The sequence below is a fragment of the Panthera leo genome, chromosome A3, assembly GCF_018350215.1.
Source record: "Panthera leo isolate Ple1 chromosome A3, P.leo_Ple1_pat1.1, whole genome shotgun sequence".
Lineage (NCBI taxonomy): Eukaryota > Metazoa > Chordata > Mammalia > Carnivora > Felidae > Panthera > Panthera leo.
This window is the reverse complement of record NC_056681.1, coordinates 60,962,025-60,986,407: the sequence shown is the minus strand read 5'-3', so window position 1 is coordinate 60,986,407 and position 24,383 is coordinate 60,962,025. Positions and strand designations below refer to the sequence as shown.

General features: G+C 46.2%; 1 protein-coding gene across 3 annotated transcripts in view; it reads right to left on the bottom strand.

The window, feature by feature from the left end:
- CRACDL (CRACD like) overlaps window positions 1–24,383 on the bottom strand; it is a 144,650-nt gene that overhangs the window by 7,807 nt on the left and 112,460 nt on the right. For all 3 annotated transcript variants that reach the window (XM_042932036.1, XM_042932037.1, XM_042932038.1), the window contains exon 7: window positions 20,352–21,915. In XM_042932036.1, coding sequence (XP_042787970.1) covers window positions 20,352–21,915 — 1,564 coding nt within the window. The remainder of the gene's footprint in view (window positions 1–20,351; window positions 21,916–24,383) is intronic.

The window sequence follows — 24,383 nt, the reverse complement described above, 5'->3', positions numbered from 1 at the left end:
AAGAAGGGTCACTGGCCTCGGCTTTGCCTGTCAGTGGGCAGCTGTACTTTGTGTGTGAGTGTGTACACCTGTGTCAGGCATTCATGGGCAGGCTCATGGGACAGAGTGAGCTCTGCACCCATGCCCTGCTGTGCCAGTGTGACATCAAACAACCTACAATGGCAGTGCCACCAAGCACTGGGCCAGGCGCACGGCCGAGATCTTTCGGCAACCATTTTTCTTCTTTGGTTCCTATTTCTTTTCCCTGAGTGGTGGCCTCTCCTTGTATTTGGTATTCGGTGCTCTCTCCTTACCCCTTCATTCCTTGTCATGTCAGGAATGCGAGTGGGCCAGAGGGACCCTGACGACCTCCAGACCCTTTCACAGGACAGTTCAGGACCAGCCTCATGGGTGGAGGGCACAGGAATGGTGGGAGAAATTCCAGGCACTGGGAAGGAAGCTTCCTACCATGGTTCAGAGAGGCCCAGGATTCCACCTGGAGCCTCACAGAGCCCACATGGAAGTGCCTGTGCCAGGTGAGTGCAGGCAGAGCGGCTGGGTAAAGAGCGATTCTGCTCTGTGGCAGAAGACCCAGCTGCCCAGCTGGCCACTCTGGTCTGCACTCCCATTCCCTGCACATGGTGCCACAGCAGGGGCAAGGACTGTGGGGCATGTGCTATACTCCACAAGGGGAGGGAGAGGAGAGGAATGAAGACACAGGTAATGTGCAGGATAAGGCAGGTTGCAGGTGCCAAGTATCTTACTATGTGACCGCTCTACTGCATGAATATTCAGGGTCAAGGTTCAACCATAAAAAAAGCTTCTGAGATTAAACACGTTCAAAATGTCATTAATCCCAGGCTAATATAGATGTGGCAGCAGATTAAATAAAAGGAGCTGAAAACACTCCTTTGTTTACTCCTTTCTGCCTCAATACACAGACAACCTTAATCTTCTGGGGATTTGGCTAAAGGGCTCTGACATCTCAATTTCTCCTCCCCACTTGACAACAGGTTTTTAAGCAGTTGGGTGTGCCTGGGTTTGCAACCAACAGCCCAGGAGCGTTTCTCACGCACAGGAAACCACTGATTCATGTCTGTATCTGTGTGATCTCCTTTACAGAGAGTCTGAAAGAGATGGACTCCCCCAAACACGTCTCCCCTGGAAAGGAAGACAGCAAATTTGATCTGCTGTACAGCATATGTAGAGTAAAACTTCTGGAAGACACAACACTTTCGATGCAGGAAGCTGTAACAGCCACAACGCTTGCCCTAAATAACTTAATTTCACATGAGGGCAACTTTTGATCAGGAAAATTATTTTTGTTGCTGTTATTTTGAGGATATGATTCTGTCAAAGAGGGAGGCTATGAGAAGTTTATACATTAGATTTTCTCCAGATTCCTTCTTTCTTCTTAACACATTCTCCTTCTTCAAGCGTTTGGTTTAAAAAGTATATTTATTGTTCAAGCATTCATCTCCAAGAGAGTTTGTTCTTGTGGTTGGTTCAGTAGGCTGTGGTAATGAGGACTGCTTCCTCCTTGGGGCCAGGAAACGGAGCAGCTACTGATGTGGCCCTGGGGCCTCCATGTCTAAGATTAAGGCCTTGGGCTAGCAAGGTGCTTTGGGGCAAATTTCAGAATCTTTCTGTGACTCAATTTCGGTGTCAAAGGAGGAAAGGAGCAGTGTGTACCTCTCCTAATGTGACTGAAGACCGAAAGAGATCATGCGCTGTCTACACCTCCTTAGTGATGGTGAAGGTGTAATGAGATATAAGCCACAGAAGGCACTTAGCACAGTGCCTGGCATCTTGTAAGCTGAAGAGTGTGAGCTGCCCTCGCAAAGGGTGCTGTTGTTATTTTGTTGTTGTTAGTCCCACTTGAGAAGAGATGTAGACTTTGGTCAAATCCTAGCCAGGACATGGTGGAGACCAATGAGCCCTTTACCAATGTCCTCTCCCATGATAAGAAAACAGAAGCAAGCACCGGGATGTCCCCCAGCCTTTAACTGGGCCAGGTGGCCGGGCTGACTCTTGGTTCCTGAGGACATGTTCTGCGATAGTCCAAGCAGACTAACTCTTGATGCTCTGCGTGTCCTGGTCTCCTCATGAGCCACACCATCAGTGCAGGGGCCTCCTCCTAGCCATCTCTGCATGTGCTGTGCCCCACATGGGCTGGGGAGGGTGGGAAGGCCAGCAAGGTCTGAACAAGGCCGTGGACGAGCCTGGCCCAAGTAACCCAGTGCCCACTGAAGCCACACTCTCTGGAATAGCACTCTGTTCCTCCCTGTAGACACTATGCCCTGTGGACAGCTGGCTAGCAGACAGGCCCTGATGCAGCTACACACTGCCCAAGATGGCAGCCCAATTTTCATCCATCTGCCCAGGAGCCTACCATATATATCACTCTGAAAATACCCCATCACACACAACTCTAAATACAATGGGGAAGAAAACCACACAGTTTCTGGACACATGTTTGGCATTTTAACCGAGCTATTTGTATACAGGAAGACTTAAAATTAACCATTCAGAAGATCCTCAGTGTGAAACCATTTCTAGAGATATATTCAACCAGCCCTCTGTGAGGCAGATGCTTCTTACTACTTCATTTTGACTTGCTAGTCAGTGATGGGTTCCCCCCCTTTTTGGTGCCTATTACAATTCAGCCTTGAGGTACTGTTTCTTTCATTTGGAAAGACTTCTATAAGGACCCGCTGAGGGATTGAGGCTGGGACTCCAACAGTGGTCTACATCCCATATGACATGCAGGACAGCTGAGTCTGGAAGGTGGGAGTTGTCATGAAGACTGTCTTCTGGGTGAGAGGCAATGAGCTGTACGATGTAAACTACCAGGATTTCCTGCCCCTTGGCTGAGAAAAATAAAGCAAATCTATGCCCTAAGCCAACACACAGTGGGTCAGCAGGATTCTTACGTCTCTTGAAAGTTTTTGGAGCCACAATTTTTAAGAATCTTTTTCCTTTCGCAAAATGTCTTCCTTGTTTATAAAAGTACACATGCACATTGTACAAATCCAGAAAACAGATGAAAGTATAAAGGAGAAGGAAATTTCCCATAAATCAATAACCCAGGAGAGTGTGCTAACACTTTGGCACGCTTCTTGGAATCTTTTTCTGTTATGCTGTCATTTTAAATATCTTAAAAATATGTATCAATGGCTCATTCCCAGCTTTGCAAAACATTCTTTGTGGAAGGAGAGGCCTGAGTTTACACTCTAAGATTTCTGATCTAACGTGCATGTATCATTAACATCTGTCATAATTAGCCGAAGCCAGAACAGTGCCTAGGTGTTTCAATAACAGCAAACATCCTCCGTTTCTGCCTCCCCTTTAGGTCCTCTGCCACAGACCTGGTTTACATGGAGGTGATGACGTGTCTAAACACACACTAAGGGGATTGCTGGAGTGGGGGTGGGGTCCTGGGCTCTGGGGACACATGGGACCTCACCTATGTTAAGGGTTTATGTCAGGCTTCCTTTTTTTTTTTTTTAATGTTTATACACACACACACACACACACACACACACATATACGTATATATATGTGTGTGTGTATATATATATATATTTTTTTTTTTTTTTGAGAGGAGAGATCAAGAATGAGCAGGGGAGAGGCAGAGACACAGAGGGAGACAGAATCCCAAGAAGGCTCCTCGCTGTCAGCACAGAGCGCAATATGGGGCTTGAACTCATGAACTGTGAGAACATGACCTGAGCCAAAACCAACAGTAGGATGCTTAACCGACTGAGCCACCCACACGCTCCTATATGCCAGGCTTCCTATATGAAAGCTGAGGGTTTGGTGTTTTTCTAAGCATTTACTGAGTGATTATCCATCTCAGCTTACACAGATAGCCCCTGATCAATACATGCCTGCAAAGTCTGCAGTCGCTCTTCACCAGTTCTGTCCACGAGCCAGGCTGGGTGATCTTACAGTGGAACTTGGGCTTTTAACTCTTGTGTGAGCATTTGTCTCAAAACTGTGCTGAGCGTTTGGGGAGTGAGGGCTTTTCACAGAGTAAGCTCCCATTCTGAATGATGTGTGATGGGCTGTGTTCTATTTCCACCTCCAGATTGAACTAATTGCCATTCCTACCTTTCCCATTTAACCAATACAGTCAGTCCTCACTGTTCGCGGATTCCGTATTTGTGAATTTGCCTACTCACTATAATGTATTTGTAACGCCCACACCAGTTCTTATGACCATTCATGGTAATTTGCAGACATGTGCAGAGAAGTGAAAAATTCGAGTCTTTGGACAAGCACGGTCCCAGCTGATAAGACTCTGTTTCTTTCCTGTTTCTGCTCTCATACTGTGAACAAATGTCCTTTTTGAGGTATACTTGGTGCCACATTTTTTGCATTTTTATGGGGTCTTGGGGGTGATTTTACTGTAAAATAGCTCCCACGTCTAGTGCTAAAGTGCTGTCTGGTGTTCCTGACCACAAAAAGGCTGTTAGGTATGTCACAGAGAAAATACGTGTATCAAATGAACTTCATTCAGGCATGAGTTTCAGTTTTGTTGGCTGTGAGTGGGATGATAATTAATCAACAATACATACAATACAGTGTCTTAAACACAAACACAAATAAAACAAGGGTATTGCTGATCATTTGACAAAATGTTGTAATCAGAGGCCCACTAGCTCTGATTTCTACTCTTTCTTCTAGGAGCAATGGTTCAGTATTCACTAATTCACTGTTCACAGCAACTTTATGGAGCATAACTACTACACATAATGAGAATCAACTGTACCTGGTGAGTGCCCACGAGGCACCAGGCCCTTTGGCAAGTGCTGAGTCTACAGACAGGAAGGCTGTTTCTAATCTAACACATCTCTCCAGTGCACTGCACACCAGGTCTCCTGCAAGGGCAATCAGAGATTGAGGGATCCTTCGATAGCGAGCACATATTCCACAGTCTGGGAATGAGTTCCAGAGCCTGCTGGCAGAAAACACAAGGGGCCTCTGGGGTACTGGTCTCATTCTGTTTCTTGTCTGGTGTGTTTGGTGGGTGAAAATTCACTGAGACACACATGATCTGTATATTTCTCTGCATATGTATCACTCTTCAGTAAAAATTAAAAACAAAAACAAAAACAACCCACAAAAACTACTCTAAGATAACCGGGATTCGCTTGGTGCTTGGATAGCAACCAGGAAGGAGTCCGGGTCCCTGTTGAAATACAGAAACGAGGCAAGTCTGCACTGTGGAGCTATTTCCACACTGCAGTTAGGCAAGGCTACTGCCAGAGGGAGTGAAGGTTCTCTCAAGGATGCCCTCTCCCTGGTCAGCAGAAGCTTCCCATCCTCTTCACTTCCCCTCAGACCTCAAAAGCACCCTGAGGTCCTTGGCCCACTTGCCTTCCTACTGCTGTCCTCCATCACCCCACGAATCTCCCTCTTCGCTCCATCCTCTGAAGGCTTATCCTGAATCCGTTCTCCATTTCCTCTCCTAAATAAGACCCCACAGATCAGCAAGGGCAGAGAACTTGCCTCTCTAAACACTCTCTTCACAGCCCCCTGGCAAAATGGAGCTCTCAAGGAGGGCAGCTACTATGTCTGGGAGCCTCTTTCCTGGCCACTGGGGCCAAACTGTCCTTACCGCTGTTCCCTATTCCAAGGTCAGGAGGCGCTGCCAGGGTCTCCTCCTCACCCCAGCTCCTGAAACCCACCTTCAGACCTACAGATTGTCTCTCTTGTGATCTTCAAACCCCATGGCAGGAAAAAAAATGCCACTGTTGTTTTAAATGGTCCTGGTAGCTTGTTTCTATCATAAGAGGTGAGAACCTGTGAAGGCCAAGACTGTGCCCTTTACCCTGGTATTGTGGGAAGTCTCTAGGGAACATCTTACACTTGCTCACCCACGAAGGGCAAACAACGCTGATAACAAAGTTATGGTTGTATAAGTGATTCAGTCCTGGTGAAAGGGCCGATGGAGTCAGGTTTCTCAATGTCACAGCATATTCACCAGGGAGAGTGGTCAGTCCTTGTCCCAGGGCAGGGATTTGTGCAGGCCTCCATAGTGGGAACTGATGTGAGTCTTTTTCCCAGGGGGGGTCCTGGGGTCTGCCTGGTTTTTTTCTTGTTACAGCACTAGCTATAACTGCTTTAAGACTCTGTTGCTCATAGGCAAAATCTGTGAAAAAGCATTTATAAACAAAAATCAATGCATGTCGGGCACCAGGGTGGTTCAGTTGGTTACACCTCCAACTCTTGATTTCAGCTCAGGTAATTGATTTCATGGTTTGTCAGTTCAAGCCCCTTGTCAGGTTCTGTGCTGATAGTGTGGAGCCTGCTTGGGATTCTCTTTCTCTCTTCCTCTCTCTGATCTTCTTCTGCTCTCTCTCTCTCAAAATAAATAAATAAACTAAAAAATAAAATAAACCTAAACATTTTTAAAAACGACTGTGAATCGTATTGGGATTTGGATGTGTGAGGTCAGGAACCTGGTCACATGCAAGCACATTTATTGGGGGTGCCCCAGGCATTTGATGCTTTGCCAGGCTCTTTGCTGAACTTCAGGTGCAGCTGCCCAGCCTTCACATGTAAAGGCTGGCAGACATTCCCAAGCTGCCCACCCTGATCCCTACATCTCAAAGTGGAGACCCAGGAAGCCAGAGACAGGTTCAAGGACACAGAGTTGTGATACACATGCTTGGACTCAAAGTCCATTTGCTTAACTGCCACTGTCCGTGCAATTAAAACAGCCTCTAAGCAGAAGGCAGTGACCAAAGTCCATCTCTGAGCATAGAGACAGCTGCTGTCCAGTAACCGCCAGGTAATATAATGGGGACCTTACAAGGATATGGGGATGGAAAGGCACTGTTAATTTGAAGATAATTTTTAGCTACAGCAGATGATGGAGAAAAGGTAGCAAAACTATTATATTACATGGCACCCTCTTATAATTCAAAATATACACAAACACCTCACTTTGGATTCTTTGCGGATCTCCAGGAGCAGCTGGAATTCTGCAAGATCTTTCTCAAGTGGTCACCAGAGAACAAGTAATTAGTTTGAGGGATAGCCCTTGTACACAGAGCTTAGATTTTTCCTTCCTCTATTACCTCTGGGCTGCCCTCACTCCCCGTGAACAGGTAGGGAAACTTCTCCCCACCCAAGAAGTGTTCGCAGCTCAGGTTTATTCAGTCTTGATTTTCAGAGCAATACCATATTCCTAATGAACCTCACAACCCTGCTTTCAATCCCCATTTCAGAGACAGGAACACAGAATCTCATGGAGTAAAGGACTTGTCCAGGGTCACACTGCCAAATGCAGGTTTTTCCTCTACTCTTCATTCACCACATCACACACCCTCTCATAGTAAGGAGTATGACCCCACAACTTTCCTATATACCGTTTTCTCCCTGTTATAATCTACTCACTGAGTGGCAAACAGTAGTTACTTAGCTTTGGCACTACTGACAGGTGGGGCTGGATGATCCTCTGTTGCTGGGGGCCTTCCCGTGCACTGCAGTATGTTTAACCTCTGCCCACTAGATGCTGGTAGTGCCTCCTTCTTACCACAGTCATGACAGTCAAATATGTCTCCAGATACTGCCAAATGTCTGCGGGGGACAAAGTTGTCCTCACTTGAGAACCACCACAGTATAGCATAACAGTGAAGAGCATCTGGCTGCAGAGGTAGTCTACGTGGCTCCACACTCCCCTCCACAGTTTACCTGCTATGTTCCCTTGGGCAAGTTCTTTGGCCTAAGTTCCAGCTTTCCCATTTATAAAATAGGATTCTTGTTGCAAATTAAAATGTAAAACATTTAATATGAGCCTTGGCACTTAGTGAGTGCATAATATACATGAACTATTATTGTCACTATACAGAGTGTGTATAAGTGTGGTGAGTAAATCCACTGTAGACCCTGACTAAGGGAAGCTGATGTAGTGAGGGAGACGGACACACACACACACACACACACAGGTGAAAGTGTAATGATGCTTTGACAGCAGGCACATTTTTGGGAACAGCACAGAGCACAACCCTTACAGGGTGTCAAGAAGATGCTACTTGCCCTGAAAGAGTGCCATCCGACAGAACTTTCTGCAGCGATGGAAATGATCTCTGTGCTGTCAGCTAGCCATGAGATATGGGGCTGCTGAGTCCTTGAGATGTGGCTAGTATGACTGAGAAACTGAAGTTTTAAATTTAATTTTAATTCATTCAAGTTTACATTTAAATAGTCACGTGCTAGGGATCCCAGTGGGCTCAGTCAGTGAGCATGAGACTCACTGATAGTGAGTTTGAGCCCCATGTTGGGGGGGAGAGTTTACATAAAAAAATAAAGTAATATAAACAGACATATGAGGCTAACAGTTCCATGTTGGTTAAGGCAGATCTAGATCCTTGCTACTCAAATGTTGGTCTGTACACCAGCAGTACTATCCCCAACAGAATCAGAGTCTTCATTTTAACGAGATTCACAAACATTTGTAAGTTTGAGAAAGTGCTGCCCAAGAACAGGCGTTCTCAGTGCTAGCCACACATTAGAATCACTTGTGGAGTCTTTAATACTCCCATTGTCTGGGGCTCACCCTGCACCCATCAACCTGAACCTGTGGGGGTGATGACCCCAATTTGCGTCCATCACTGGGAAGCAGTGATATCAATGCTGCTCCAAACTTCCAGTCTGAGGGAGCCTTGGAGAGCCCATGATGCTGCCTTCTGGTGACACAGAGCACCCATCTGACCAGGTGGTCCAGTTCCTGAACTGGGCTGATGCCCCCACCCTCCACCCCCCACCGCTCCAGGATCTGGTGAACCCTCCTCTCCTGAAATCAGCCAGTGCCCCCTGCCTTGTATCTGGACATCTACTCCCAGGACCACCCCACCGATGCCCACACAGTCCTCAACTATGGTCTTACTGCTCAGGCTTTTGGCACTCTCTGCCCAGGACACTCGCCCACTTCTGTCATGAAGACGCTGCCGTCTCTCTTCAAGTGCACTCTTCTCCCACCAGCCCTGGGATAAGTGCATAGGGGGCTTCAGTCCCTACATGAGGTTATGGCTGCCCTGGAGAAAGTGCTGTCGTGCACTCTGAAGTGGCAGCAGCATGCAGATGGATGGTGGGGGGCACTGCCTCTCCACACCCTAGGAGATGGGCTGCACCTTTGCAGGAGCCTGAATGCTGGGCTGGCAAGTTTTAGACAGAGCAAAGCACAGCATGACCCTGATCTCCTACAGTCCATCACCCTTCCCCAGATAGAGCCAGAAGATTCTCAGTAACTTCCTAGTCATTCTCAGGTCCTAGCAGTCACTGTGGTCACTTTGGAATATGACGTAGATTTCAGGTTGAGTCAGTATTAAGTCTCCTGTTCCCCTGAATGCAGGGTGTCTGAGCTGGGGTGGGAGGTCCTTTCCCAAGTGCTTAGGGTCTGGGAAGGAGGAAAGGTGGGGAGAATAGGCAGGGTTCTCCTGTGATTGGCTCCTACCATTGCCTCAGTGGGCTCCATCCAATCTGGGGCTGGCAGGTGTCTGAGACTGAGCCAGGGATGCTCATCTGCAGCTATGCCTCTCTGGCTGTGACTCAGCTCCTCCTCTGCTCTTGCTGCTGTGTCCCTTTGCCCTCTCCATCAGGCAGGGCTCTGGGAGCACAGGTGTGTTATGTGGCAGCCATGGTGGCCTTAATCCAGCACTGGTCTCCCAACTGCAGGGCACACCTGTCCAGCTCTCCCAGAAGTCCCACACAAGGCCCCTTTTGTAGACTCTGGACAAGGGAGGCCTCCTGACCCCACCCCATTGAGCTGGGGGCTCACAGAACTGTAGCTGTGCTCCTGGAAGAAAGTGTTTTGCAAATCCCCCTTCTTCCTCTCCCCTCTCAGGGCCCCTGTATATTCTCAGGGGGTGGGGTGGACTCCTCACAATATTCTACGCACACACTCTCTCTGGGTTCTCGTTGGTGCCCTCACTGGTTTCACCAGGGACAGAGAGAATCCCATTCCCATATACTGTTGTTCTATGCAGCTCAGATGAGTATATTTTGGTACATCCTTAGGAAGTTATGACTGTACTGTTGGAAACTACATCACATTTTGTAGTTACAAAGCTTTTGCTGCCCTGTGCATTACTAATAACTTCGTCTTACAAAGGAGGAAATTAAGACTTAGAGGTTAAGGAATCTCATTTGCTCAAAATCCCACAGCCCCTGAAAGGTGGACCTTGCAGTAAAACCTCCAAACCCACACTCTTCAATCTTACCACCCAGCCCCCTGCCTTGCCCTTGTACCTGTCCATGCAAACCACGGCGGGGTTCCATGGGGAACCCACTGCAGGCCACAAGACCCCCAAGCACAGATACTCCATAGAGAAAAACAAAAATGTGGATGTTCTCAGGGAGCTCAAGATTGAGTTCAGAAATGCAGAGTGCATTCAGGGCAAGCAGGAGTGTGTGCAGAGTGCCAAGGGAAGCTGGTGACACAGGTGGGGCTGGAGATGTCAGAGGAAGTGAACGAGTGGCAGGCAAACTTAGAAGGCTGAAATGTCGACCTTGGCCAGAATCCACAAAGCCCTAAATGCCCCCCCGCCCCCAGGAAGGCATATACAGTGGGAAGGTATAGAGAGTTTTAAAGAGGAAAGCTCCATGGTTAGACCCAGACCTGGGAAGAGAGAGTTGCAGGGAAGTGCTGTGGGCATTGGGTTAAAGACTAAGAGATCTGACTATGCTGACAGCTCAGAACCTGGAGCCTGCTTGGTATTCTCTGTCTCCCTTCTCTCTGTCCCTCCCCGACTCACACTCTGTCTCTTTCAAAAATAAACAAACATAAAAAAAAAAAAAAAAAAGAGCTGATGTGGGGGCAAGATAAAGACACTTCACATTAAGATAAAGCCAGGACCCACTGACCAAGGAGGACCTTTTTCATCCATCAGATTGAAAAAAAAACCTGTGATTTTTTTCATCTAGTGCTAATGAGAGGTTCTCTACTCTATGCAAAGAGGTGTAAATTGGTACTACCTTTATGGGGGGGGGGTGCAATCTGAAGCTAAAAACTGCACATGCCCTTGAGCCAGAAAGCCCACTTTTAAGAATCTGTCCTACATGGGCACTGGGTGTCATGTGTAAGAGAGGAATCACTGGGTTCTACTCCCGAAGCCAAGACTACACTATGTGTTAACTAACTTGAATTAAAAAAAAAATCTAGGGGCGCCTAGGTGGCTCAGTAGGTTAAGTGTTTAACTTCAGCTCAGGTCATGATCTCACAGTTCGTAGGTTTGAGCCCCGTGTTGGGCTCTCTGCTGTTAGCACAGAGCCTGCTTTGGATCTTCTGTCTCCCTCTCTCTGTCTCTCCCCTGCTCGCTCTCTCCCTCTCTCAAAAGGAAATTAAAAAAACATTTTAAAAAAACCTATCCTACAGAAGGAACAGTGTAACTCCATAGAGATAAAATAGACAAGAATGGCTACTGCAGCAAAAGGAAAAAAAAAAAAAAAACCTCAACACACTCAGAATGCCCTTCAGTAGGGAATGGCTAAATAAAATATGGTACAGGCACTATGCAGCCCTTAAAAGGAATGAGGTCAAGTGACTCACTCTGGTCAGAAAAGAGGCCCATGTCTTATCGTGGAGTGAAAATATCAAATTGTGAGCCAACATGTATAATATTTTTGTGATTAAAAAAAGGGTGGATTCATCTGTGTGTTGTTCATACTGATGCAGCTCTGACTGCTACTGGCATGGGAAAGAGCTGGTGGTGGTTCCTTCTGTGGGTGGGATTTGAGATATTCAGAATGGGTGGAGAGAAGGTCACTGTCACTTTTTTGTATCATTTAAGAGATTATTTAAAAATTTACATGGAGTAAAATTCATTTTTGTTACAGGGTTTTAGGAGTTTTAATACCCTTAGATTCTTACAAAAAGTCACAAAGAGGATATGGAACAATGTCAACACCCAAACAATTCTCTCATGCCTCCCCTTTGTAGGGACCCTATCTTTATCCCCAGCCCATGACAACTACGGATCTGTTCTCTGTATTTTTGCCTCATCCAGATGTCATATAAATGGAATAATACGGTTTGTAATCTTTTGAGACTGCCTGCTTTCACTTAGCATATGCATTTAAGATGTTACGGTGTGTACTGGAAGTTCATTCTTTTTTATTGCTGAGTAATATTCCATTGTTTGGATGACCAATTGAAGGATATTTGGAGTGTCCCCAGTTTTGGGGGATTATGAACAATGTTGCCATAAATATTCATGTACAGGCTTTCGTGTGAACCTAAGTTTTCATTTATCTAGGATAAATACTTAGAAGTGGGATTGCTATGTTATAAGGTAAGCGTATTTGATTTTGTAAGAAACTGCCAAACTTTTCCAAAGTGACTGCACCATTCTGCACTTCCTCTAGCAATGTACGAGAGCTCCAGCTGCTCTGCCTCCTCCCCAGCGCGTGGTCGTATTAGCTTTGTTTCAGCCATTCTAATATGTGTATAATGCTATCTCATTATGGTCTTAATTGGCGTTTCTCTAATGGCTAATGATGTTTCACGTGCTTATTTGCCATCTCTGTATTCCCACTGGTGAAATATTTGCCCATGTCTTCTGCTTGTTCTAATTGTATTTCTTTGTTTTGTACTGTTGACCTTTAAGAACACTTTATATATTTTAGACACTAGTCCTTTGTGGGATATGTGGTTTGTAGATATCTTCTCGTATTCTGTAGCTTGTCTTTTTTCATCCTCTTAACGGGGTCTTCGGCAGAGCAAAAGTTTTTAATTCCAGTGAAGTCCAATTTATCAGTTTTTCCTCTTATGGATCGTGCTTTGATGTCAAGTCTAAGAACTCTTTGTCTAGTCCTATGTTTCAAAGATTTTCTCCTAAGTTCCTGAAAATCTTCTGGTCTCACTTTACATTTAGCTCATTGAACCCCTTTTGAGTTAACTGTGATACGTGATGTGAGACTTAAGTCAAGGTTCATATTTTTGCTTAGATGTTCACATGCTCCAGAATCATTTGTTGAAAAGATGAAATAAACGCATGTAAATACAGCTCTAAAAACAAAACAAAAGTGCAAAAGTAATTCACCTGAGCTCCTTGGACTTGTAAATTCAGGTTTTTCAAAAATTTAGGAAGTTTTTAGTCACTATTCCTTCAGATATTTTTTTCTGCTCAAGTCTTTTTCTCCTTCTGAACTCCTATGACATGAATGTTAACGCTTTTTCATATTGTTCCAATAGTCCTTGAGGCTTTTTTCCCCCTTTTTGTACTCAGGCTATTTTCTATTAATCTGTTTTGAAGTTCACTGACTCTTCTGTCATCTCTATTCTACTAAGAAGTTTTTCTAATAAATCTTATTTCTGATACTGTGTTTTCCTGTTCTAAGATGTATTTTTTTCATAGCTTCTATTTCTTTGCAGAGAATTTGTATCTACCCATTCATTTCTTAAAAAAATTTTTTTTCTTTCTTTCTTTTTTAAATTTATATCCAAGTTAGTTAGAATATAGTGCAACAATGATTTCAGGAGTAGATTCCTTAATGCCCCTTACCCATTTAGCCCATCCCCCCTCCCACAACCCCTCCGGTAACCCTCTGTTCTCCATATTTAAGAGTCTCTTATGTTTTGTCCCCCTCCCTGTTTTTATATTATTTTTGTTTCCCTTCCCTTATGTTCATCTGTTTTGTCTCTTAAAGTCCTCATATGAGTGAAGTCATATGATTTTTGTCTTTCTCTGACTAATTTCGCTTAGCATAATACCCTCTAGTTCCATCCATGTAGTTGCAAATGGCAAGATTTCATTCTTTTTGATTGCCAAGTAATATTCCATTATATATATGTGTGTATATATATATATATATATATATATGTGTGTATATATATATATATATGTGTGTATATATATATATATATGTGTGTATATATATATATATATGTGTGTGTATATATATATATATATATGTGTGTATATATATATATATGTGTGTATATATATATATATGTGTGTATATATATATATATATGTGTGTGTGTATATATATATATATATATATATGTGTGTGTGTGTATATATATATATACACACACACCACATCTTCTTTATCCATTCATCCGTCAATGGACATTTGTGCTCTTTCCATACTTCAGCTATTGTTGATACTGCTGCTATAAACATTGGGGTGCATGTGTCCCTTCAAAACAGCATACCTGTATCTCTTGGATAAATACCCAGTAGTGCAATTGCTGGGTCATAGGGTAGTTCTATTTTTAATTTTTTGAGGAACCTCCATACTGTTTTCCAGAGTGGCTGCACCAGGTTGCATTCCTACCAGCAGTGCAAAAGAGATCCTCTTTCTCTACATCCTTGCCAACATCTGTTGTTGCCTGAATTGTTAACGTTAGCCATTCTGACAGGTATGAGGTGGTATCTCATTGTGGTTTTGATTTGTATTTCCCTGATAATGAGGGATGTTGAGCATCGTTTCATGTGTCTGTTGGCCATGTGGATGTCTTATTTGGAGAAGTGTCTGTTCATGTCTTTAGCCCATTTCTTCACTGGATTATTTGTTTTTTTGGGTGTTGAGTTTGATAAGTTCTCTATAGATTTTGGATACTAACCCTTTACCTGATATGTCATTTGCAAATATCTTCTCCCATTCTGTTGGTTGCCTTTTAGTTTTGCTGATTGTTTCCTTCGCTGTGCAGATGCTTTTTATTTTGATGATGTCCCAGTGTTTCATTTTTGCTTTTGTTTTCCTTGCCTCCGGAGACGTGTTGAGTAAGAAGTTGCTGTAACCAAGGTCAAAGAGGTTCTTGCCTGCTTTCTCCTCTGGGATTTTGATAGCTTCCTGTCTTACATTTAGGTCTTTCATCCATTTTGAGTTTATTTTTGTGTATGGTGTAAGAAAGTGGTCCAGGTTCATTTTTCTGCATGTCACTGTCTAGTTTTCCAGGCACCACTTCCTGAAGAGACTGTTTTTATTCCATTGAATATTCTTTCCTGCTTTGTCAAAGATGAGTTGGCAAAGATTAGTTTGTGGGTCCATTTCTGGGTTCTCTATTCTGTTCCATTGATCTGAGTGCCTGTTCTTGTGCCAGTACCATACTATCTTGATGATTAACAGCTTTGTAATATAGCTTGAAGTCCAGCTTCCCATTCATTTCAAGAGTGCTCACTTTTACTTCTTAGATCACGGTATAATTGTTGCTTTAAAGTTTTTTTCTAATAATACTAATATTTGAATCACCTCAAGGTTGGTGTCTTAGAAAATTTTTTAGGTTTTCCTGATTCTTTGATATGTTGAACAATTTTTGTTTGTATCCTAGACATTTTGAGTGTTCACACTCGGTCCTATTAAAATTCTCAAAGGTTCTGCTGTACTGATTCTAGTCAATCTCATGCAGATGCATGTCAGAGACAAGCTCTTAACCTCATGCACCTAGGTAAGGACCCTTCCTCAGGTGTCTCCCTTCTGTGATTTCCACTCCCACCCTCCAGTTTTCCAGCTAGAAAACCAGGGTTTACCCTCTATGCTGCTGTGTGCTCCAGTGACCATCACCCCGCAGGGCAGGGGGCAAGAGAAAGAAGCCTGCGGGACCACCACAAGCACAACCTGTCACTGTGCTCGCTGCTGTGAGGGGCTGTGGCTTCACTACTAGATCTCTGCTGGCATGCTGCCCAGAGAGTCAAAGGGCTCTGAACCCCACATGCTGCTATGGATGGAGGTGGTGCTCATCTGAGTAGGTCTGGAAGGATTAAAAGAGCTTTGCCCTAAAAGATACCATTGCCAGAGCCGCCAGGACAAGAAGTTCCAGTTTGCTGCTGGCACTTGCCTGGCGCAGTGATGAGAGAACCCAAAGGGCTCCAGCCTGCAGGCTGTGCCACCACATGGAGGGGCTTGCTGCTTAGCTGCTGGTGCTCACATGGAGTAGGGCCAGGACTGTCCAACAAACTGCCCTACAGGGCTGGTGCTGGTGGTGGTGGGGAGCAGGAGGAGCAGGGCTGGAGAGTCACAAGAGCGGGGGTCTGCAGAGATTGTTGGTACCATGGAGGCAAGGCAGGCAGGTCTTCAGAGTCCTGATCTCTCTGCCCAGCCCACCAGCTCCTACCTACCTTTCAGAATTCTCTGACATTCACTTCATGCATTTTGTCAAGGCTTTTAAATTTTATCAGTGGGAGACATAGGGTGGTGTGTGTTTACTCCACCTTGGTCAGAAATGTAAGTCCCTTTTTAAGGAATTTTAAAGAAGTAGGATTACAAAGTGATTTTTCTTTATAATTTTTAGACTTTTCAGTGTTTTTTCCATGTTAAAATCTTTTTGATAACTCTGAGTTCTTTAGCTTATCTGGATAGATGAGGTAACTGAAAAGGAAACTGACTGAGGTTGGTGGAGGTATGGATAATTATGAATGTTGAGATGTCAAGACAGGGATGCCCACAGGCGGTTAAGCGCTGCTTGCTGTGGCTGAAGGAGTCAAAGGAAGAGAGAACTTGAGAAACAGGTGGGAATATGAGATGTGTTCTGTCTGGGGGCACTGAGGAGAGTTTGGTGCACTGAGAGGCAGCCAAGGAAGAGAAAATATATGCAGTTGGAGAAGCACAGGAAAGGTGGAGAAATGGAGGCCCAGGATGTTGACCATACTTGGTCGGGAAGGGACTGTCAAGGGAAGGATAGGCTGAAAAGAGGAGGAGATGTGAACAGACTTTTCTTTTCTTTTTTTAAGAATTCAAGATATATAAACACAATTGACCCTTGAACAACACAGGTATGAAGTGCCAAGGTCCATATATATGAGAATTTTTCTAAATACCATATAATACTATAAACGTATTTCCTCTTCCTTATGATTTTCTTAATAACATTTTCTTTTAGCTAGCTTACTTAATAGTAAAAATTCACTATATAAGACACATAACGTACAAAATATATGTTAACTGTGTTATCGATAAAAGGTCAACAGTAGGCTATTAGTAGTTAAATTTGGGGGATTACAGGTGGATTTTTTGGCTGCACAGGGGGTTGGTCCCTGTAACCCCTGCACTGTTCAGTGATCAACTGCATATTTTTTAGCATGATACCAAAAAAAGACCCCTTATGTTCTACTCAAATGAACTTGAATACAACTAAAGTAACTGTCATAGAGTAGGTGACAGTCTCTTTGAATTCCTTTCCTCCAGAAAATGCCTCTGACACCCAAAGACAAGATAGGCATCTATCTACACTCCCCTGTGGCATCCAGCTGCTACCTGGCCCTTTAGACTGGTAAGCTCCTTGAGAGCGAGGTCCTCATGCTTTTCCTGATGGCCTTTTGGGAGCCAGCACAGTGCTGTGTGTATCACAGAAATATATGCAATATTTCTTGCAAGAATGAACGCATGAATGAGTGAGTACCAGAGTCTAGAGAAAGAGGTTCAGAGGTCTATGTGTGCTACTGTATCACCCGCCCAGTCTGGAGGGAATGAGCTTAGACAAAAGGCTGAGGCTCATTGTCAAATGAGGCTCCTGGGTGACAATGGCAATTTGTCCAACTATTCTCCAAAATACCCAACATGTGACCACAACCAAATGAAACAAAAATTACACACACACAGAGAAGAATGACTAGAAGGAAAGGACAACAGGGATAACATCTAGAAAACAGACTCCTAAGTAGTGGCTTTTTTCTATATACTTCCTACGTTTTACCATTTTCTCACACAAGAATCTCTTTTTTCCTGACCTGTCATTTGGACTCTGGGATGGACTGGCTTACCAGGAGGATGGGTAATGTCCTGCACAAGTGAACAAGGCTGGTAACCCCAGGCCGTTAACCTCCTATTAATGGTCTTGTTTGCACTGATGAGCACATACGGTACTGGGATTGCAGAACCGCCCCAACATGGCCCTGTGAGGTCCAGCCCACTTGGCAAAGCTGGGCTCCTCTGTTTACTGCAACAACTGGGACATCCTCCCTGCCTCCCCCACGGAAGGATTCTTTCATGCCTTCAGAGAAGAAAGGTGGGAATGTGGACGAGAGGAGGAAGAATAAGCAGAGTGTGGGGGACAAAGTGCTTGAGTCCTGAAGGTAGGATTGTGCACCCATCTGGGACACCTTGGTGACCTAACTCTCTGGTGTGTGCGCCCCTGGAAGGCATACAGGGGTGGCAGCCCATCTGGGAGCTCTGGGTAAAGTGCCTGCCACCACAAGATAATAAACAGCCGTAATTAGGCCTTTCTGGAAAACTGAATAATACTGATATTAAAACTTTTATTATATGTATGTCTTGTATGAATTTAATTGCCTCCAGTGGTTATATTTTGGGAGCAGTGAGGATGGCAGTAGAAGTAATAAGAATGAATTAAACCACAAGCAGATCCAGTGTCTGGGGAAGATAGAAGCTGCTTTCACTAATGGGATTTGACAACACAGACCCTGTGATTCTGTTCTGGTCTGCATGAGGCAGGCCCTAGACCCCAAGGTCCCAGGCAGCAGCCACAACCTAACCTGACACTCGCCCTTCAAATACCACCCACACTTTGAGAGAGATGGTTTCAAGCAGAATGAGGGTAATTCTTCCCTTCCTCTCTCTGCACTGAAATGAAAATCACTACCCTTGCCCTAAAGTAACCTAGATTCTTTCACCTTGGAATTCAACTGGATTGGCTATTTCTGTCACTTAGAGAATGTTAACAAGTGGACAATTCTTTTATACTATACTTCTAAGTAAAGCTGTAATAAATACCGTATTTTATAAATTAAAGAAAAAAAAATAAGGTCCTTATAGACCAGTACAGTCATCTGACAATAAACAAGCCTAAACTCTCACAGCTTAGGCTGAGGAAGTTTTAAATTATTAATATGTCAAGCATTGCCCTCTGAAGCTTCTTTTCCAGCTCTGACCATGAACCCAAGTATCCTGTGTTTAAGTTCCATTCAGTCAGCAAGCCCTTGAGAGACATTTTCAATTCCAGGCCATGAAGGTGGATGGTGCTGATGTCAGGGTTTTATCTGCACAGAGCAAACCCCCTCCTCCCTTGATATTTCAATGGGTTTTTGAAGCACTCTACAATAGCTTCAATAACCTGGCTGGAAATCTGCAGAGTGGATCATCAGCTACAGCTTGAACCTCTCCCAGAGCTCCCTTGCTAATTAGCCTAATGTAGCGACAGTAGCAGCAGCAAAAAATTACAGCTGAGCCAAGGGGCCTTGGATCAGGAAGGCCATGCATGTGGGCTCCTTCAGGGGGTTCTCCTGGCACTACTCCCTGGGACTGTCACCTTAAGAACTTAAAGCACTATACACACACACACATACACACTTTCACTTCCTAGGATGAAAGCAGAAAAGATAAGAGTTTCTTTGAAAACTGTCTTTACATTGCTTTCTGTGAGCTAATTTTTTCTTACGTGTGCACTTCACCTTCCTTTTAGGGTGTGGGGTCCCTAGAACAACTGCATCCTATTTCCTCTCTGTCCACAATGCAGCACTAAAGTGGAGTCTTGGACTTAGAATAGCCACTTAAAAACATCCTGAAAGTTTTGGTTTTTTTCAAATAAAATTTGCCATGGAAAATTTCTCTTTAGGGCCCTCATCACATGCACACACGACTGGTCCGTGTAGTTTCGCTTCTGGCACACTGATTTCCATTAATAAAAGAACACAGCAATGAAAGATGATTTAGCTCTACCACAAATACCCATTTCCAACAGATTTGTTTCATCTGAAACACTATAAATAAAAAGTGACAAATGTCAAAGACATAGAAAGGTCATCTATTTTGCCTCTGCTCATTTTAAAGGGCAGTTGCTTTAGAAGATTCTTCCATTCAGCCCCAATCTTCACACCACCTCCTTTCTGGGACAGGAAGTTAACGCCCACCCGGAGGGGCTCTCCTTTTACATAAAAGGCTCGTGACTCCAATAAATGGGATGCTTCCCGCATGAGGCTGGGCCACATGAGCCTGATTATTAAACAGGAAAAAATTCTTTCTTGGGGAGTGGGGTGGGGGGAAGGTCAGAAGGACACTAAATGACAGAGGAGCCAGATGCTTCATTTATAACCAAGAAGTGCTGTAGGCCCCAGGAGTACCTCCTTCTACCAGAGTACACATATCCCAAGATTCTGGAACTCACTGAGCTTCCGATCTTAAGAAATGATAGAAGCATTTGAATGATCCCCTGAGCAGCCCATCTCCTCTCCGGGAATATGCTGCAAGATGGGTTTTTACATTTTCCTTACTTCTCCGAACTTCCACAAAATCCTGCTCTGTTTCCCCCTTCTCTGGTCTCTATTCATAACTCTGGATGAACCGTGTTAGTGGTACCGAGAGGGATTCCGACGTTTTCGCCCTTAGATCTTGCACACTCTGCGGACACCCCACTTGCCCACGGTCCTGCCCCTTTCCCACCAGGCGGCGCGAGCTCTTACCAGCTGCCCTGTGCTGCGACCGCGTCTCTGCCGACCGGGTCTCCCGTCTTAGGTCCTGGGGCAGCGCGGCCTTGACCAGCTCCCCGGGGCCCGCGTCCGGGGACGGCAGGGGGCGGCTCTGCAGCTGCGGCTTCCGGGGCAGGGGCGGCTTGGAGCTGAGCGGCTCCGAGGGCCGAGCCTTCCCCTTTCCCTGCTCGTGCGGGGACCGTGCCCCTCGAGGGGAGGGGGCCTTCGCAACCTGACATTTCTCGTCTTTGGGGAGCAAAGCCAGCCCCCCTCTTTCTAACCGGACTTCAGCGCTGTATCTCTTTATCCCTCTTGCTTCGGCAGAGGACGCCTCTCTGTGCTTGAAGGACAGAGACGTGGAGCGCAGCTTGACGGCAAAGGGGCCTCTGTCCTCCCCCGATGTCGGCTCGCGAGCCGCCGGGCAGGGGTCTCCCGGGGCGTCCCGGGGGCTCCGGCCCGGCCCGGCCGCCGCGTCCCCCGAGTCCCGAGAGCCGCCGCCGCCGCCGGGCTCGGGGGGCGCCCGCAGGTCGTCGAGCGCCGCCTCGCTCCTCCAGGCCAGGCTGCTCCTCAGAAGCGGCAGGCGCACCGGCAAGGCGCCCGCGGGGCCCGCGTGCTCCAACAGGCGGGCGCTGCCCGAGCGCGGCCACGCCCGGCCCGACGACACGGAGAACTTCTTCACGGCCCGCACCTCGCTGCCTGCCCGCTCCACCTTCCGCTCGGGCGCCGGCCTCTCCGGTCCCCCCTGTGGGGGCTCCGCGGGCTCGGCCCGGGGCGGCTCGGCCTCTCCGTCCAGGGCACCGGGAGCGGGCTCCTCCGCAGGCGGCTCGCAGGCGGCCGGCGCGCCGGGGCTCTCGCTCACCGCCGGGGCCTTGTGCTTCAGGCAGCTCTTGGGAGCCGAGGGGCTTGGGGCAGGGGCCTCTGGAGATCCCTTCCCTGCTCCCTCGGGCTCGGGCGCTTCCAGCGTCAGCTCCACCTCCTTCTGGACACTTTGGTCTGGCCCATCTAGACCAGGGGGTGTCTCCGAGGTGATGGCAGGGTCAGTCTCGGGAGGCGTCGTGTCCCCCTCGGGGATGGAGGGGGATAATCGAATCTCGATGTCTCCAGAAGCACAAATCACCTCATCAGCTGTTTCCCTGGCTGGGGGACTTGTGCTTTCCAGGGACGGCTCCTCCCTCTGGATTTCGCTGTCAGGATTATGGTAGTGATGTGGGGAACCTTCTGGCAGAGATGGGGACTCCGCGCGGGGGACTGGGCCTGACTCAGACTCAATGACCTCGGGGGTGGCTGGTCGGCTTGAGGTGTTATCCCCAAGGAAGCTCTCCTCCTCGGCGCTGGCACTGAGTGCAGGGCAGTGCTGCAGGCGTGCCCGCCTAGCCCGTGGCCCCCCAGATTGCAGCATGGTGGCTAGTCCTCCAGGCTCAGGGCTTCTGTCCAGTCCCACATCCTGCTGTGCAGAATTGGGGTTCTCTTCTGTGCTGACTTTGGGTAAGGACTTATCATCGTATTCCTCTTCCTCTGGGGTGCACGTCAGATCACTCAGGGATTCAGACTGTGCTCGCTGCCAGAGATAACAAGGACAAAGACAGCATCATCATGTCAAATATGTCAAATGCCTATGACATTCCCATTTTGTATAATAGGAAACAGTGTGTCTCTAAAGCTGGCACCTAAGCAGGCACTGACACAGGGTAGGGTGTCTCTTAATAACTCCCATATTGGTCTGTTTGGAATCTTGCCTTACAAGTTCAGCTTTCAGCAGAACAATGGCAGCTATGCCCTCTAGGTAAATGGTGCTTAAGGTTCTAGTGGCTGAGCCACAAACACTGCTCTACAGAGCAAAGGGAAGGGGATCAAATCAGCTGGGTGTCTGCCATGCTTTACACTCCACACCTATTATTTCATTTACTCTTGATTCATCCCAGCAAGGAAGAATTATTTCCTCTTTGCACTTGTAGTACTGGGAGCTCAGAGAGGGCCATACTTTGGTTAAGGCTGAGCTTATTAGCTCAGGTGAAAAGCTGGTGCTCTCTCCATGACCCTGTGCTGCCTGAGAGCTAGTTTTCCATCTCAGTTCTCTCTCTCTCTCTCTCTCTCTCTCTCTCTCTCTCTCCAGAGATGGGCCCCAAGGTGAGGGCAAACTGGTTTGCCTAAAGGGTAATTTCATATCACATCAAACACAGTCAAAGGCAAACCACAGCTTACAAGATAAAGTCCAAAAGCATAGCTGATAGGATAAAGTCCAAACTTTTCAGTTAAGTCAGAAGTCTTATATTCTCTGGTCTTAAATTATTTCTCCTAGTCCCTGCTCAGGTCAAGCCATGCCCCCACTAGTGAATGTGCCCGACTCTGGGCCTGAGTGACTGGCCAGCTGCTCTTTACCCACATCTCCAGGTGTTCTACCAGTAACCCCCAAGAACAGTCTGAGATTCTACTCCAACAGGAAGTCTTGCCTATTGCCTGCAGCTTATGGTGCTCCTCCTCTCCCCAAGCCCTACCGGTGTGACAATCAAATACTGCCTTGTATTTTTTGAAGTCTCTGGAATTTAAATTTAGTCCAACTTCCTCCTTACTGTACCCAAACTCAGTTGCTGCTCTCTTAGGAAGGAAAGGAGATCAAAGTAGCAATGAATCATTCAAAAGCATGAGAAAATGACCAAAAGGTTGAGGGTGTGAGGTCAATCTTTTTATAAAAATTTTTTTTAAATGTTTTTGTTTTTGAAAGAGAGAGAGAGAGAGTAAGTGGGTGAGATGCAGAGAGAGAGAGAGACAGAATCCGAAAGAGGCTCCAAGTTCTGTGCTGTCAGCACAGAGCCCTACGCGGGGCTCAAACCCACGAACCGCAAGATCATGACCTGAGCTAAAGTCAGATGCTTAACCGACTGAACCACCCAGGCGCCCTGAGGTCAATTTTTTTAAAAAGTTCAGGACATCAGACCTCCTTTCCTTGATGTTAAGAAACGTTCAGGGAGTGTTTGCAGTAGGTTTTAGTTTTTGTTTGCTGTGTTATTTTAACATTTCCACTGGCATCTGCTTGCTAACAGAACACAGATAAGTGGGATGTCTCTGACAACGCCTAAGTGAACTCTTGCCAAGATGCACAATTCTATTCCCATGGATTTGAAAAGAGGAAGATGTGCAAAGAAATCTACAGAAGAATTTTCAAAAGCCACAGTTTCAATAGGTGTCACGGGCCTTTTGCTACTACAGGAAATCACTGATGTTGAAACCTGTTTAGGATGTGGGTCATGCTTTAAAACTATCGTAAGCCTCACTAAATGAGCATAAAGCTGAGAAGCAGGCCTGGCTGGGAGCATCCTACCTTGGGCCACTGGCAGATACAAGGAGGTAAGGGTGGAGGGCCAGGCAGAACAAAGGTAGTGTGGAATATGGACTCGGACACTGAACAGAGTTTCTCGAGGGAACAAAGTGGCTTCTGACTTGGTCTGGGATCGTCAGCTTGGTCCTGGGATCGTCAGGAAGGATGCATAGACTCACTCCCTTGCTGCTGCCACCTCCTCTCCCCTCCTCTCCTGGGCCCTCACAGCAGCCTCACATACCCAAGAGGGGCCAGGGTACCAGGAAAGTCCTGATGGTTGGGAGGAGGGACCTCATGACCGAAGGGCAAAGGGGGCTATGAATACTCGAAGGAGGGAGGCCCTGCCTTAGGACCCAACAGTGACTCTGGTGACCGCTGGCCAGATACCTCTGCCCAGTCAAAAACTTAAGGTATCCATGCCTGCTCCCTACCAAGAAGGGGAACCAAAGAAGGAAGGAAGATATGTAAATGACAGAGTTTAAATCAAGGAATGTTTACCGGACTGACTAAATCAGAATTTCTGTTACTCTAAAAAATGGGGTTCAAGAGCTAAGTCAAGTTTAAATGTAAAGAAAGAATGAGAGGTACAGCTTTGTCCAGAGGACAGTAAGGCAGGAAGTTTTATCTCCCCCATCTGGAGTATGAGTGCAGCTTCTCTCTGCTACAAAGTCCTGAGCAGGCTGTGGCTGGTTACACGTACCCCTGCCAAA